Genomic DNA, 16,298 nt, shown 5'->3' with positions numbered 1-16,298 from the left:
GTGGCGCACGCCTTTAATCCCAGCACTTGGGAAGCAGAGGCAGGCGGATTTATAAGCTGGAGGCCAGCCTGGTCTATAGAGTGAGTTCCAGGACAGCCAGGGCTACACAGAGAAACCCTGTCTCAGGGAGGGGGGGGCAAGGGGATGAATAAATAAGGGTATGCTGGGTTCAGTGGATAAGAGCACTCTCCGTTCTTGCAGAGATCCTAGATCCTAGATTCAATTCCCAGCACCCACAAGGTGGCTCTTGGCCATTGCTAATTTATTCCAGGAGATCCAATACACACGTACATGCATGCTGAGAAAAAAAAATCACACACAAGGCTAAATAATCTAAAAAGTAATAATAGAGAAAAACAATAAAGATACAAGGCTGGTTATGGTGACATGTCTTTAATCTCAACACACAGGGAGTCAGGGGCAAATGGATCTCTGTAGGTTTGGGGCCAGCCTGCTCTACATAGAGAGTTCTAGGCCAGCCAGGGCTGCATAGTGAGATCCTATTTAGAAAGAGAGGGAGGGAGAGAGAAAGAGGGAGGAAGGAAGAAATGAATTTTAAAAAGAATAAAGATAAAAATAAAAGAATAAAGATACAAAAAAGAAGTGTGAATTTTACTGGGATATCCAAGCCAGCATGCTGGAAAGATCGATTGAAGTGAGAGGCCATGAAACTTCAATGTGTCTTTGCTAGGCCCATTTATGCCCAGGAAAAATCCTATCATGTATTTCCATTTGCTTTGGTCTGAATATTGGATACAACACTGACTAAGCAAGGAATCTTCCTTGGGCAGGTGGCTTGACCATGTGTCAGTCTTCCATGTTAAATAATACCAAGATCATACAACGTACTCTTTTTTTCTTCTTTCAATGTAGTCATTTATGGAGCATACTTGAAGTAGAGCCAACACTTCACCTGGCTTTAAGGATGTACACACGAACATTTTAGCCAGCTGTCTCATGGGGTTCCTTCGTGAACATTTCTCCGTGTCTCTGTGTGTTTAGGCAGCCCGGGTATTATCTGAATAGTCTATGAGCTCAAGGGACCCAATTAGACATTAGGGGCATTTGTTTAAAAGGAGAGATTTTTAGCATCAGATACCTCTGTCGGCTGAAAACATATGAAGTGCCCTCCACCACCCAAGAATAGTAGTGCCAGGTTACAGAGAAATGAATTAAGGGACTAAGCTCATGTATAAATCTGACAAATCTAAGATGCCAATCAGAGGGTCTGTTGGAGAATCCTGGTCCTCCGAGTCACCTCATTGCAGAGGGATCTGCCCTCCCATGGACTTGGACATGGACAGAACAGCATAGCTCACTGGAGGGAAACTGGTGTCCCTAGATGCAAACTTCTAGGGGCCACACCCTTCCTACACATCTTCACTGGCTTTTAAGTATGTTTCATTTAGTTTTTATTTTGATGCTAAAGATTAAACCCAAGGTTTTGAGCTTCTTCCTAGCCCTGGTCCAGATCTCTCTCAGTCTATATTAACATGACACAAGGATGAGGTAGAGGATCATTTCTGTTGAGACAGAAACAAGCCAAGGACACATTCAGTCAACTTGAACAGCAAATGTTTCACTCCTAACGCACGTGAGAATTTAAGGTGCATCCCATCCCTCTAGTTTCTGCTGTATGCAGCTAGAAACCTGTGAATCACTGCAATCCTTGTGGATTAGCATTGTCAGCTTGGCAGAATCCAGAATCACCTGGGAGATGTGGGAAGGCCGTGCCGACCATGAACAGGACTATTCCCTGGGCAGGGGATCCTGGATGGTGTCAGTGGAGAAAGCCAGCTGAGGACCAGCACACCGTCATCCCTTGGTTTCTAGACTACGGGCGTGATGTGAACCGCTGTGTCAAGCTCCAGCTGCCTTGCTTTTCGCGGCATGATGGCCGGTATGCATCCTCATCTGTGAAGCCTGAACAACCCCACTTTCCTTTAAGTCATTTCTGTCGGAGCATTTTATCACAGCAACAGGAAAGGAAACAAAGACGACTAGATGTTTAGTTTTTACATTAATAGAAGGCTCGTAAGTATGGTCACTTCCTTCTGAGGAGCAGAGAGAGCCTGCACACAATGAAATATCTGACCGTAAGAAAGAATAGAATCCTATTGTTCATAGCAACTTGCTTGAGGAGGAACGGACTCCACTCTGCCAGTGTAGAGAGAATCTAAGCAACACCTGTCAATCAGAAAGCCTATGGCCAATGAGCTGAGGCAGGAAATAGGAGGTGGGACACTGGTAGGAAGAGAGAGGATTCTGGGAAATAGGGAGTGGCATGAGATCTGGGCTGGAGAGGCTGAGGGATGGGATGCACCTTAAATTCTCACGTGCGTTAGGAGTGAAACACCAGCAACTCCACAGAATGGACTCAGGACAGAATGAAGACATTTGCCCCGGGACTTGGTCACATCAAGCCAGAGTTGATCACATAAAGCCGAGGAGAGGTAACGAACCATGCGGAACCCATAGGGTAGTTTGAATGGGTTAAATAACTGACAAGCTAGTTGAGGAATGAGGCGAAGCTTATTGTCAAGGCATTTCTTAATAAAGTATTAGTCTCCAAGTCATTATTCTGGGAGCAGGGGCTAAAGGAGGGAACAGATTTACTGTTTACAAGCCAGAGACAGATATTACATGTTCTTGATGGAAGCTAAATAAACAAAAACCCAAAAGTTGATCTCATTGAAACTGAGAAGAGTAGCCGCTAGTGAGGAGGAGGGGGGAAAGGAAGATGAAGAGGAGGAAGAAAAGGAAGAGGAGGAGGAGGAAGAAATAATTCTGGATATTGTAGAAGGCTATATGATTAGAAGTGAAAGCTACACAGGAGGAATAAATTCTAGTGTTCTTGGTAGGTGGGCTGACTACAGTTCACACCTGACATATTTTATAAAGGAATTTGAAGGTTTTCAAGACAAGGAAACTATTAAACATTTGAGATGGAAACTCGCTACCCTGATTTGACGATTTCACATTACATACCTATATCAATTATCACATTATCCCCTGAAAATGTAATTACTTTAGGTCCAAACTAAGAATTCTTTTTATATTTTATTTGCGCGTGTGTGCACACACGCATGTCACTGTACACGTGGTCTATAGGAGCCGGTTCTCTCCTTCCATGTGGGTCCTAAGACTTAAACTCAGGTTGTCCTTGGCAGCTAGGTACCTTTACCAGCTCAGCCACTTTGCTGGCCTCAAAATAAGTTTCAGAGTGCTAGCTTCGCAGAAGTTAAACACCAAAGAAGGGCTAGAGATGCAGCTCAGCTGTCAGAATGCTTGCCCAGTATGAACAAAGGCCAGGATGTGACCCTCAATGCAGTGTTCAGTGTGGTAGTGCAGGCCTGCAACCTCAGTCCTTTAGGACCAGGAGACCCTGTCTCAAGACATAACAAGGGTGAGATGGCTCAGTGGATAGTGTTTTGCCACTCAAGCATCAGGGTACAATTCAGAACCCCCAGAACCTGTCTTAAGTAGGGTTTCTATCACTGTGACAGAACAAGTTACCAAATGTAACTTGAAGAAAAGGGATTTTGTCTTACCCTCGTAGTCTATTATCTCAAGAAGGCGGGGTAGGAACCCTCAGGCAGGGACTGATACAGAAGCCATAAGAGTGCTGCTTACTGGCTGGCTCACACCGCTATTTATACATTCCAGGACCATCAGCCCAGGGGTCACACCCAGAGTAAGCTGGGCCTTCCCACATCTATCATCAGGAAAATATACCGCAGGCTTGTCCACAGGCCTATCTGGTTAGGGAATTTTCCCAAATAGAAATGGGGCGAATCTCCTTCACAGATGACTCAGGCTTGTCAGTTTGACATTAAACCAGCCAGCATACCACACAAAGTCAGCCTCAGTAGCACATGCCTGCAATCCCAGCATGTCTACAGCAAAATGAGGCAAAGACAAGCGATTCCCAGATGCTTGAGGGTCAGCTGCCCTCACGTAGCAGCAACGAGCACAAGACTCTGTTCTCCAAGTGCAAAACACGGGCCAACACCTGAGGCTGACCTCTTTATATGATGCCATGAAAATGGCACTGTGTTCCTGTCAAGTTACTAGTCAGGAAAACATTAGACAAACCCAACTTGGGACTGGGGAGACCACTCAGGGAGTGAAGCTCTCTGGTACGATGAACCACAAACAAAAACAAAAAAACAAAAAACAGGCACAATGGTGAGAATCTGTAAACTTGGCTCTCCTGCAGGGAGATGGAGTGGGGACAGGACAGCTGGAGGCTCCCACGTGCAGCCCAGCAACGGTCACCAGAGACTGCCTCCACCATGGTGGAAGAGAACAGACTCCCGAAGAGCTGTCCTCTGGTTGCCACGTGTTCACTGTGCCATCTGTGTTCCTGCACCCCCTCTACCCCCACTAAATCTTAAGGGGGAAAAAAATCTTTAGTTGAGGAACAACTTGCAAACTGCCCACTCGTTTTAGTCCTGGCTCTAGACAATCCAGTCCATCAAACTGAGAAGAAAGGCTGGAGCAATGGCCACTGTCTGAAAGAGCCCAAGGTACCATGTGATTCTGACCTGAAAGATGTCATTCAGTAAACAAGGAAATCTTCAGCTAACGGTGTTGCCAGGACTGATTGTAATATGAAACCAACATAAAACATCAATGATATAGAACACTGGGTGTGCACTTTATGGAAACTGTTCATAAATTGCCCATTCATAACTCCCCTCTCCCTCTCTCCCTTTTCCTTCCCTTCTCTCCCTCCCCTCTCTCTTTCTCTCTGGACACAAGTAGCCCAGGCCAACCTGAAACTTGTGTCAATCCTGCTTCAGCCCCCTAGTGTTAGAATTACAAGCTTGAGTCACAACACCCAGCCTACACCGAACTTTCAAAAAATTAAGTTTCTACAGGTATGTAGAGAAATGTCAGTGTACAGAAATAGAGTCTGGATTAAACACTAAACCAATACTATTGTGTGGGAATCTTCTTACCTGCATTAGATGGAAGACATTTGTCTGTGGGAGGGGTTGGGGTGGGGAAAGGGAAAATAAAAACCAGCCGATACTCTCAGCAGCAGAAAGTTTTATTCTTCCTCTTAAGGACTAGACAAACCACATCCAGGGCCGTAACTTACAGACAGAAACCAAAGAGACCGTAGAGAGCAAGGTACGAGAGACACAGGAGGGAAAGTGCTCAGCCTGGTGTGGCTGTGACAGAGCCCCCTGGTGGCCTGGGTGGGGTGGAGGGGATGGGGCTGTAGAACGCAAGAAGACAGCTGTGGTTCTAAGTGCTAAAGCTGCAAACCAAGGGCGGCGGGCCGCGCGCACCTGCCCAGGGAAGGGGGGAGCGGCTGGTTCTCTGTCCCCAGACTTAGGCTGCTTTGCAGAGAGCCACGGCAGAGAAGCGGACCTCTCCCTGCTCACGCTCAGTGAATTCTCTGCAGACCTTGGCAGCATCCTGAAAAGGAGGGGTGGTATTAATATCCGAATAGAACCTGGACAGAGAGAGAAACTCCAAAGGGAAAATATTTCCGCTTTACCCTCACTGGCTTTAATAGAGGATGGAGGCAAGGGAAAAAAACCTGCCTCTGAGACCCTACACCTCAGGCTCGATTTTAACCTGGACTCCCTCTCTAAAAGACTCCATGTCTCTTTGCCAAGTGCCTGGGTTGGTATACCTTGGTTCACCAGTGCTATGAGGTGACCAGATCTTTCATGTTCCAAAGCTGTGTCCTTTATAAAGAAGGTCTCAAGGTACACTGGCCAAGAACCATGGTTTTACCATTGAATTCACAGCAACCTTGGGCATTAATCTGTCTTGGGGAAGAAGGCAAGGAGTCTCACTTCCTGCATCATATTAAGGGGACTCAAAGGAAGGCAGAACTCATTTAGAGAATCACCCAGCCCAGGAGTCGGTAAACCGCAGCCTAGGAACCAAACCCAGCCTTCTTGCCAGTGTGGTGAACAAACTTTTGGCAGACACAGGTAGACATGTTCATTTAGGGACTGTCTAGCAAAGCTTAGGGCTACAGAAGCAGCACTGGACACTTGCCAGAGCCACACACCACACAAAGCCCGAATACTTACCTGGCTTCTCACAAAAAACCTTTGCTGACCCCTACTGTGTGCATGCCACAAGCACCCCTACTGTGTGCACACCAAGCACTATGACTAGCTGTTGTTGCTACTGCAAGTCAAGTCTAAGAAATATCCTTTGTAACAGCAAGGTGATTCCATTCTAAAGATTCAGTTTTGGGTTAAAAGGGCCTACAACAGCAGAACTGAGTTTGCAGTCGTCATTTTTCTAAGCAGGATAAACACATGGTCCACAAAATTCATGGTCCTCATGAATCTTAAACATTTAACTCCTGGGGCTGGGGAGATGGCTCAGTGGTTAAGAGCACTGGCTGCTCTCCCAGAGGTCCTGAGTTCAAATCCCAGCAACCACATGGTGGCTCACAACCATCTGTAATGGGATCTGATGCCCTCTTCTGGGGTGTCTGAAGACTACAACAGTGTACTCACGTTTATAAGATAAATAAATCTTTAAAAACATTTAAAAAAGAAAAGATTTAATTCTTTTAACAAATGTTTTATGTGTATAGGTCTTTTGCCACATGCCTGTCTAGGCACCACTTGTATCCTGATGTCTGTGGAGGCAAGAAAAGGGCATCGGGTCCCCTGGAAATGGAGTTATACAGGATTATGAGCCATCTCGTGGTACCTGCTGGGAATCAAACCCAGAGCCTCTGCACGGGCATCGGCTAGGCCCCTTATTTTAGTTGTACGTCTGTGTGTGGGTTTGTGCGTGTCTGTGGGTGCCCTGGAGCTGGAATTACAGGTAGCTGTGAGCTGTCTGAATGTGGGTCCTGAAAACTGAACTTGGGACCTCCGCATAGGCAGTACACACTCTTAATAGTTGAGCCATCTCTCTAGCCAAGTGATCCTGAATTCTCTACTCTCTAATACCAGTAACGTTACATGGAAAAAAAAAAAACCCCAAAAACAGGATTTACCTAGCCAAAATGTGTAATACACACCCACCAAGGCTGACCCATACCAAGAAGCCTTGAAGGATTAGGGAAGGTGGAAAGAGCTGATATTCCACTCTTTACTGATGGCATAACCTGACAAGGAGACAATGGCCACCTTAATCCCACACTAAAGCCACGCAATGGCTTTTGAGCCAATCCTAACTAAAGACAGCACACGAAACAGATTAGTCGGGGCTTTTTTTTTTTTTTTTTTTTTTTAGGATCCCGTTTAAAACCACCTGTTATAAAAATGAGGCAGACAGAATGGCTGAAGCGATCTTTAAGCCCTAAACAATGCTATTAGCCTACACAACTGATGCCAGTGTTCCTGAATGTCAGCACAGTACACAAAAGCAACTGAAAGAAGGGTGCCCGCAGTGGAGAGAGAGGCACTCCAGGGATTACCTGCAGCAGAGAGTCCTCTGAGCTGGCGCCATGGTTCACTGGAAAGGGCATTCGCCCATCTAGAACAAAGAAGCCGGCATGTCAGCCTTCCTGTGCATTTTCAGAATGTGGTAGCCACCCAACCCCAAAAGGATTTTTAGATTCGTCCAAACACTGCTACCATTTCCAAAAAGGGGAGCTTGATCTCAAAGCGACAGGATGCAATGAGATACAAGCTATCCTGGACGGTCACTGACAGCTGAGGAGATCATACAGACCCAACCCAGCTTCCCTAACAGGAGGAATTAATTGTAAACCGCCCCCCACCCCCATTTTGGAGAAGAGAACTGTGCAAAAGTCAGGCAGTCTCTAGGGAACAGTAAAGACTGCTCTGTTTTCCAGTCGCCTTTTAGTGACTGCTGATTTTTTCCCATCTCCTTTGCCCTTGGGAACCTTTACGTCTGAGGTGATGCAACTGCAAGCCTTTCTCCATGAAAAGAAAATGGATGAATTCCCTAAGATGGATATTCTTTATTGCTCCAAAGAGAAATGATGTTCAACAGATCTAAACTCAGTTTACAACGTGGGCATGGTGATGCACGCCTGTAATTCCAGCATTTGGATGGCAGAGGCAGGCTGAGCACTGTGAATTCAAGGCCAGCCTGGTCTAATTAATAAGGTAAAGGACATTCAGGGCTAGGCAGAGACCCCCATCTCCAACAAACACAAAAATCTTAAACTCACTTTACAGAAACAAGTTAATATTTGGGTACTGATCCTTGCGTGACATGTGTCTTAGGGGACACTATAAGGAGTCAGGTGAGGGGTACCATGAACCCCTTCCTACAACTGACGCTAACTTGAGCCAGCCCAAGGTTCTCACTGGAATTCAGATTTCTGCCTTCATAAATCACTGCATGCCTACTGTCAGAAAGTCACATAGCAATGCCGTAAGAGAGATGAAGTCTGAACGAATAATACGTAAAATCACACTGGATCGCAAAGCCCGTACATACCGAGCTCGTACAGATGGCCATCCACGTTGTTGAACAGAATAAAATGGAAATTCACTTTGTCATCTACCTGAAGAGAGCCAAGAAGAAAAGGAATTAATGACGTAGCAGATATACTAATTACAAATACATTCTCCAGCTAAAAAGATGGCCCAGCAGGTTAAAGAACACTCATTACTCTTGCATAGGACCTGGACTCAGCAGCACTGGGCGGTGGCTCACAGTCACCTTCACTCCAGTGCCAGGGGATTTTCTGCCCTCTTCTGGCCCCAAGAGGCACCAGGCTCACATGTGGTACAGATACACACATATAAATACAGACATACAGGAAAAAAAATACCCATAGGACAGAAAATAAAAATAAATCTTTTAAAAAATAAATTCTCATACTCTCCAAGAGGAATATGCTCCAAACAGCTTGCATTTAAACTTCCTAAGGCAGAAATGCTGGGATGCCTGGGCCGCCTCTGCAGGCCTATGTACTGTATGCTTTTTAATGGGAAGGAGATCAGGCTAAGGGAAGGGTCTTGCCCATCAAGTCCAGAAAGCAGAAGTAAAGTGTGGTAACACAGCCCCTGGCTTCTAAGTTAAAATTTGCATTTGACTTTAGACTTGTCTAAATGGTTCTCAACCTTTCTGATGCTTGTGACTCTTGAATAAACTTCCTCACATGGTGCTGATCCCCAATCATAAAATTATTTTGTTGCTACTCTGTAACTGTAATTCTATTCTGTTATAATTCACAAATATTGGGTAGTCGACCCTCCCATAGGTCATTCAAACCCCCAAGAGGTCGTGACCCACAGGGAGAGCGCCACTGCTTTGGAAGGTTCACCCTATGGCTTGCATACTTTTTAGTGCTGGAGTTGAAACCACAGGCTCCAAGCTAAACATAGGATAGGCCACTGACTTAAATCTCATCGCCAAGTAGATTCCTGAAACTATTTGAGGGGAACAGATCAAGTCTGGATGCTTTAGGAGGAGAAGTTTCTGTTGTCAGCTGGCACGGCACTGCTGTCAAGATTCCTGTAAATACCTCACAGGAAACAGGGGGCACCCGGCTCAGGTCTGTGTGCACGTTTGTATTTACCCGACACTGGCCCTCCTGGGCCACGGAGTCATGGGCTGCCTGGATGGCCTGCAGAAGAGAGGAAGCCATTAGCACACAGCCATCCAGAGTCATTTAAAAGTGTTGCCCCAGAAGCATTTTCTATTACCTCGTTCTTCTCGAAACACTTGGCTCTATCTTCGGGGGACAGCTTCTCCGTTTCAGACAGAAACTGTTTCAGGACAGATCCATCCTCTTTGAAAAAAGAAAACGTACGCATCAGCAGAGATTAAACAGTGTGAGCAGGCGCACATGGACTGCCTGCTCGGGCCTTTGCACAGCTGGTCCCACCTCAATCTATGCACAGTCTCCAGGGACATTGGATGCGTTGTCCCGTTTTGCAGGCTAGCTTCCCAACTGCTCCCTGCTGCTGAAATCAGGCCAGACAGGCTGGTCTACTCCTCAGCGTACATGGGGGTCCTTGACACCCCAATTCTTGTCCTACTCACTTCTCAAATCTCAGCACTTTTCAGCATTTACATAGTTAAATCTCGTACTTGTGGGAGCTTATCTAGTCCCTAAGGAGCCTATGTGCAGCCTACTGTGTCTGTGGCTGACTCTGTACCACTTCTTAACTTAATGCAACTTTATTATTATTATTTTTTTAAGAGACAGGATTTCTGCGCATAGCCGTGGCTATCCTAGAACTTGCTTTGTAGATCAGGCTGGCTTTGAACTCAAGAGTTCCTCTTGAACTCAAGACTGCCTCTGCCTCCTGAGTGTGGGGATTAAGGGCATGCGCCACCACCTACCCAGCACAACATCCACTACACATATGGTGCCACAATAACATTCTAATCTAGTTAACAGTTCCCAAATTCAGGTTTTTACTTCAGAGTGGCAAATGGAGCACTGAATGCCATTAGCATAGCGGTCTTAAGACAGAAATAGTTTCGAAAGCCTGGGCTGCCTGGCCAGCTGCCTTTGGGCTAGACACTGCCCCTGCTCAGGAGTGGTTAAGTGTGGGGAGGCAGGAGAGCAGCTATCATAAAAATAACTGATTTCAGATGACCTCTGTGTGAACTGTCAGCTCTAGATGTAACGAACTCAGTTACTGGGCATCATTCCAAAATCTGGAAGGCTGAGGGTGGGCTCCATTGGACTTGATCCTTGTCACTGAGAAGAAAGAAAACCAAAACCGGGAACCGATGGGGATCCTCGTAACTCCGTGAGAAGGACAAAATGGAATTAACTTTTGAACCATGGCTACACCGTGGTTCTAACCTTTCACCACCCTGATCCCAGGACCACGAGGTTTCACAGAGGGAAAGGGCCAATACAGCTTTCTAATGCAGCTTTGCCACATCCACACTTGAAAAAGAACTAAGAGACCTAGGTATGCTTACAGACAAGCATTGTAATTTAAAAAGTATACAAGGGTACTTTCTAAGTATGAACATCTAAGTGAAAGTAATTTTGAATATACATATGTGTGTGGTGTATAGTGTGTACAGAGTGAGAGAGTGTGTGTATGTGTGTACATGAGCAAGTGGGTGTATGTGTATGATCAACCCCAGGGCCTCGTACTGTTAAGACAAATACTCTACAAGTGAGCTAGATGTTCCTTGGACACAAGTCCCTCTGTGGCCTTCCCTAGGCTCCAGTGATCCTGTCTCAGTGTCCTGAGTAGCTGGGACTGTATTTGACCTGCAGGAGTAACGAGGCTGAGGATATTCAATTTGTAGCCATTTGCAGCCACTCAAAATCAGAAGATGACAAATTACTATTATTTCTTTCTACAAATAAAATTTTCATTGAACCCCATAGGCTTCCAGCATAGCTATGGCCAGGTTTCAGCTACAGAGTCAGAGCCCACAGAGCTCTCCAAGCCTGAAAGGTTTATAGTCTGGCATCGGGAGAAACTTTGCCAATTCTTAGCCTGAATCGCACATAACTGCTATGTGAGTGTAACCTTCCTTGCTGGCTCTTGTGCCTTTCACAGACGTTAAGGGCTCAGACCTCTCTCTCTCCTACATCCCGTTCAGGTTCCACTGGAGGGAGGATGAGGCCCTCCATCTGCTTTTGCTCTCAGTGGCTCCCTTTAGTAGGGTTTCAGGCTGCTGCTGCTACGCCTTTGTGTGTCAGCAGCTGGCAGCTCTTCTGGTCCTTCTGTCAATTATGAGACACAGAAGCACTGTAGACAGGATCCATACTTTCTAGATATCACCATTAATTCCTTAGAATTTTGAGCATATATATGTATATATGTGTGTATGTGTATATATATATGTGTGTATACACATGAATATACATATATATGTATATATATACACACATGAATTAATGAATGAATCTTTACATCAGCTGGTCCTCTAGTATTCCTTTCACTTAAGCCCCATAAAGCTGTGAGAAAAGAAAAAGAAAAAAGAGGGCCAATACTTCTTAAGAGAATTAGTTTCCCTCAAAACAAACAGCAAAACACCCTTCATGGTGCTATATCTGGGTTAAGTGGTGATGTAATTTAACAGGCTTCAAACTACTTTAAAGATGGGTGTGGAGGCACACACCTCTAAGTCCCAGTAGGAAGATGAGGCAAGAGGATTGCCTTGAGTTCAAGGCCAGCCAAAATTACAGAGCCACAGAGTGAGGGCCCGTCCTGAGCCACCTGAGTGTATGTGTTTATACATTGCTGAAATAAATGGTCCCTGTAAATACCCAAGTTTCTTTGAACCCCATGCCTCAAGTTTAAATAGCAGGTGACTTAGATGGTGAGTGGACCCCCCCCAAACCTCTATCAAGCAGAAGGAGAGGACCCCACAAAGCTCTACTCTAACCCCCCATTGGCATGTACCCACAATATTAAAAAAAAAAAACCAAACAGATGACCAAATGATTAAGCCACAAGTACCAAATTCCAGCTTGTCTTGGTTATTGGCCACTGCGTGGATCAACCCGATGGTACCACAGGAGTTTCCGATGGTCTGCTTCATGAAGTAAACTTTAGGGCTAACTTCTTGTCCCTTCAGTTCCTCAATTTGCTTTTTCCTGAAGTTTTCATGCTGTGAATGGGAGAAATTATTTGGTTTTGGTTTTGTTTTTTTTTTCCATCTCGAAATGAACATTTAAAGTAAGCAGATGGTGGTCCAGCCAGTTCTAAAGAGATAAACCGTGGGATGTGTGACCATGAGTGAGCGCCGTGGTGCTAGATGCTGTTGAATGCTCAGGGAAGAGTCTTCCTCCACACCCAAGCAGGCCGCGGGGCTCCACCCCGATGCTGCAGTGCAGGCAGGCACTGCCTTGGATGCTGCCCAAGGCTGTCTAGACACCACGGCAACCTTTAGCTGGAGGCGGGGTGTCGTGAAATCTGCAAACAGAGCTGTACTCAGGGCTTTCTCCCTTCAGTGAGAAGAATGACTGCATTTCAGAGGCTTCTAATCAAGCTTTGATCAATACCCAGTGTTAGCACCAGCTGGTGTCTGTTCCGCTATTCTGTAACGGTGGTTCCATTTGTGTGCAAGTCAATGCCTTTAAACAAGGTTTAACTGTTTGGAAGGGGCGAGCAGATCCAAGAACTTCCCTTCCTCGGTTTGTTTTAGAAAAGTAAAGCCAACTGCTACAAGGATTGGACTATGGTTTAAAACTAACAAAAACCTAAACTTTCATTTTGTAAAAAAAGACAGGGTACTAGTTTATCCTTGCCAGCAATACAGGGGATGTTCTAACTGAAAGGCAGGTTAGCAATTATCTGGGGAGGCTGCTCTATGAACGAGAGATTTCCTCCGAGCATTGCTGGCTCCGTTTTTTGTTTGTTTTTTTGTCTTTTATCTTTCTTTTAGAGTCAATTAAGTGTTCAATGACTCCAGAGACTGTCCATTCCTCTCACTGCTGAGTTTGGAAGATCTGAGAAGTCAGGAGTTGCCAATCAAAAGCAGGTGCTGCTGCCCTAGAAACGCCCATTGCCCACGGCCAGCAAAACACACAGCACATCAGCCAGCTGGGTTCCGATTCTAGGAGCCTGTGGTGTTTAGTGTACTTGGGAATGGGATTGGGTGTGCATTTTCTCTGTGGCTATAGGAGAGGAAGACGACTGTCCTAGGAGATGAACTGACGCTCAGCTGTTCTTGCTTCCCACTTACTGTTAAGGGTTCTCACACCTCTTGCTGCTAATCAGTCAGCTATCATTGTAAAACAGACCACCACTGAACTCTTCCCTAAGCAGAATGCTTGGATCTCATCACCAAAGTGAATTAAGATGTTCATTTCGGAGTTCCGGACATAACCTTAGTAAGGATGAGATGCATCCTAAACTAGCTTGCTTGCTTCATTTTTCATCAAAAAGAATTCTTCAGTGTTTTACCCATTACATATGCAGAATAAGTACTCCATAGATGGGGCAGATTAGACGGCAGCTAAAGGACAAAACAGTAGCCAAACCAAACTGGAATGTACTCTAAAAAGATAAATAAATCCACTGGAGCCTACAAAATGAGACCAGTGAGAGGGGTTCCAAGCGAGCGGGCTCACCACTGCCTCCCAGAGGCCTTGCCTGAGCCCTGCTCAAAACCTCCAAGTCATCATGGTTCCTCTGGAAAGCAGCTCCAGAAACCTCTATGGCAAGAGGAGAGCCGACTTTGCTTCAGTCAAGGAAGCCAATCTGACACGGAGTGGTAGCAATGAAAGCTCCGACTGGGAAACGCGTCACTGACATCATCCAAACTCCATGTTTGAACTCATCAGAGACCATCTTGCTAGGAGCAGGGCCTAGAACTTCCCATACAGCTTAGTTCCAGTCAAGGATGCCTCTAGAACACCTGCCCTCAGGATGGTATTTTAATTAGCCTCATCCTATCTGAAGGCACGGCAGAGACGCAAATGCCTCCAATGTCATCCCCTCTTAAATCATTAGGAAGCTAAGAGCCCACAGGAGGGAGACGATGCAGTGATTTACTGGGGCTCCACACACGGCGAGACAACGCATACCCCCCCCCAGTTTTGTCTTTCTCTATGGCTCAGTCTGAATCACTTGCATCCCTGCCTATGACTGTGCCACAGGAGCCCTACTTCATCCAGCCACAAGGTCAGAGAGGTGGAGACGGGGCTCTGTGCACCAGTGATTCAGCTTTCTAAAAGGTTCAACAGTATGCCTGCTGGGAGGGGTGGGGGAGGGGAATGGATACTCCACCAGAGAGGCAGATGGAGGTGGCAAATGAAGAGACAGCTCTTTTGACTTAAGCCAGGCCCTCATCAGTTTACAGCTAGGTGAGAAAGCATCAGAACCAAACCAGGGACCTGACCCACTCAAGGCCCTTAAAAGGAAACAAACGGCCATCCGCAAGTGGGAGCAAGGCTCATAAATAAATAAACAAAATAAACAAGTTGGAGATCTTTCTTTGGATAACTGAAAAAAAGACTTAGAATCAATGGGCTCCTTCTCTTCCAAATTGAGGCAATAATGGACATCACAATAGAGCCCCGATGAAAATGCAAGCACCTCCCACCCTAAGAAGTGGGATCCTTATCAGGGACCCTACAGGAAAAGGGGACAGCGCGAGGTAGGAACTCATTCCACAACACTGCGTATCCACTGAGACCCGCCCATCACAGACCTCTCCCTACCTGGGCCGTGAGGGGAAACAGGAGCAGCAGGGCGCAGGCAGGGGATGGCACTGAGCCCAGAGTCTCCTCCTCGAGCCCTAGCACGTCGGCGAAGCGCCACTGGCCGGCGACCCCCAGCTTGGCCAACACCTGCAAGGAAAAGACAGGGCAGCCAGACCGAAAAAGCCAGACAAATAATGGGCACCTGCTAGGGGGCGGGGCCAGCACAAGCATCCCTCGTGCGGCCCTCCCACTCCCCAACCCCCCACCAAACACACACACGGGTCCCCACCCGAGTCTGGGAGGAGCCTCCGCGCCGTCCCACCCTGCGTGCCGCGCAGTGACACAGCACAAAGCTCAGCCCACACGTGGCTCGCGCGAAGCCCTCGGACCAGAGTCCGCGGGCCGTCGCCACGCCCTCGAGAGCTGCTCCCCGCGCTCGTTGCTGACCGGGACCATCCTCCGCCACCTCCCGCGATAGATCTCTCAGTCACTCCCAAACCCCTAGATAACTCAGGGCAGAGACGACACCCAGCTGGGCGCCCCAGCCCAGCCACCTCCATTGCACAGGGCGCGGCCGGCTGGGCGTCTCCAACGATGCTCTTGGAGGATAGGGACAGAGACTGCACGCCGCGCCACTCACTTTGTTCAGCATCTGAAAGCCAAAAGCAAAGAGGAAAATGATAATAAAACTAAACGATTCAGCTACCGAGCTGTAGCTAAGGGCCAGCCTTATTTCTCCCAAAGCGACCCAGCAGCTATGCTTACCTCGGGGTTAATCTCCATCGGCTTCAGCTGCATCTTCGCGGATGGCACCTGCAGACACAAACCCGAGGAGCCGAAAAAACAGCCGGTGGAGCCGCCCAGGCTGCTGTTATAAAGCGCCGGCCTCGCTCACTGGGAAAGCCTGAGCAGGGGAGACAGGAGCAGAAACAAGCAGAGGAGGAAGGCCAAGAGGGCTCGAACTCCCCCATGCACCGCACAGAATGGTACAAGCCAAGCCCCCAAACCTTGCAGTCTCACTCGCCGGTGAGCTAATCTGGTGGTTGTGGAGATGGGTTTTGTTGGTGGGTGTTTCTTGAGCGCATGAAGCAGCCTATTTGAGGGAGCTTTTAATTTGGAGCGAAATTTCTGGAAACCCTCCTCTGTCGTCTCAATCACTCCAAAGCTCAAGGGTCTCTGAAACATTGAGAGAGGAAAAAAAAGCACAAAATCAACAGGTATATGTAGTGTTTAATATGAATATAAATAT

The 16,298-nt window shown here is 46.9% G+C and overlaps 1 protein-coding gene across 1 annotated transcript; it reads right to left on the bottom strand.

Annotated features, from left to right (window-relative positions):
• Positions 1-5,038: 5,038 nt before the first annotated feature.
• Positions 5,039-15,927, bottom strand: Uchl1 (ubiquitin C-terminal hydrolase L1). Its single transcript, XM_021162846.3, has 9 exons — positions 15,815-15,927; positions 15,690-15,701; positions 15,068-15,196; positions 12,360-12,510; positions 9,621-9,706; positions 9,494-9,541; positions 8,407-8,473; positions 7,412-7,470; positions 5,039-5,430 (listed from the first exon to the last, which is right to left on the bottom strand). Exons 1-9 carry the CDS (start codon positions 15,845-15,847, stop codon positions 5,344-5,346), a joined length of 672 nt encoding a protein of 223 aa, XP_021018505.1. The 5' UTR covers positions 15,848-15,927; the 3' UTR covers positions 5,039-5,343.
• Positions 15,928-16,298: the final 371 nt, after the last annotated feature.

Source organism: Mus caroli, unplaced genomic scaffold, assembly GCF_978045245.1.
Source record: "Mus caroli unplaced genomic scaffold, Mus_caroli_1 scaffold_4, whole genome shotgun sequence".
Taxonomy (NCBI): Eukaryota; Metazoa; Chordata; class Mammalia; order Rodentia; family Muridae; genus Mus; species Mus caroli.
The sequence above is the reverse complement of the archived record's forward strand: the minus strand, read 5'-3'. Positions and strand labels throughout refer to the sequence as shown.

Coding starts and splice junctions, on each gene's coding strand:
- Uchl1 (XM_021162846.3), bottom strand. CDS start 15,847: ATGCAGCTGAAGCCGATGGAGATTAACCCCGAG. Junction 12,511..15,067: donor TGTTTCCCCTCACGGCCCAG/GTAGGGAGAGGT, acceptor TCCCATTCACAG/CATGAAAACTTCAGGAAAAA. Junction 9,707..12,359: donor CCAAGACAAGCTGGAATTTG/GTACTTGTGGCT, acceptor CTTTTTTCAAAG/AGGATGGATCTGTCCTGAAA.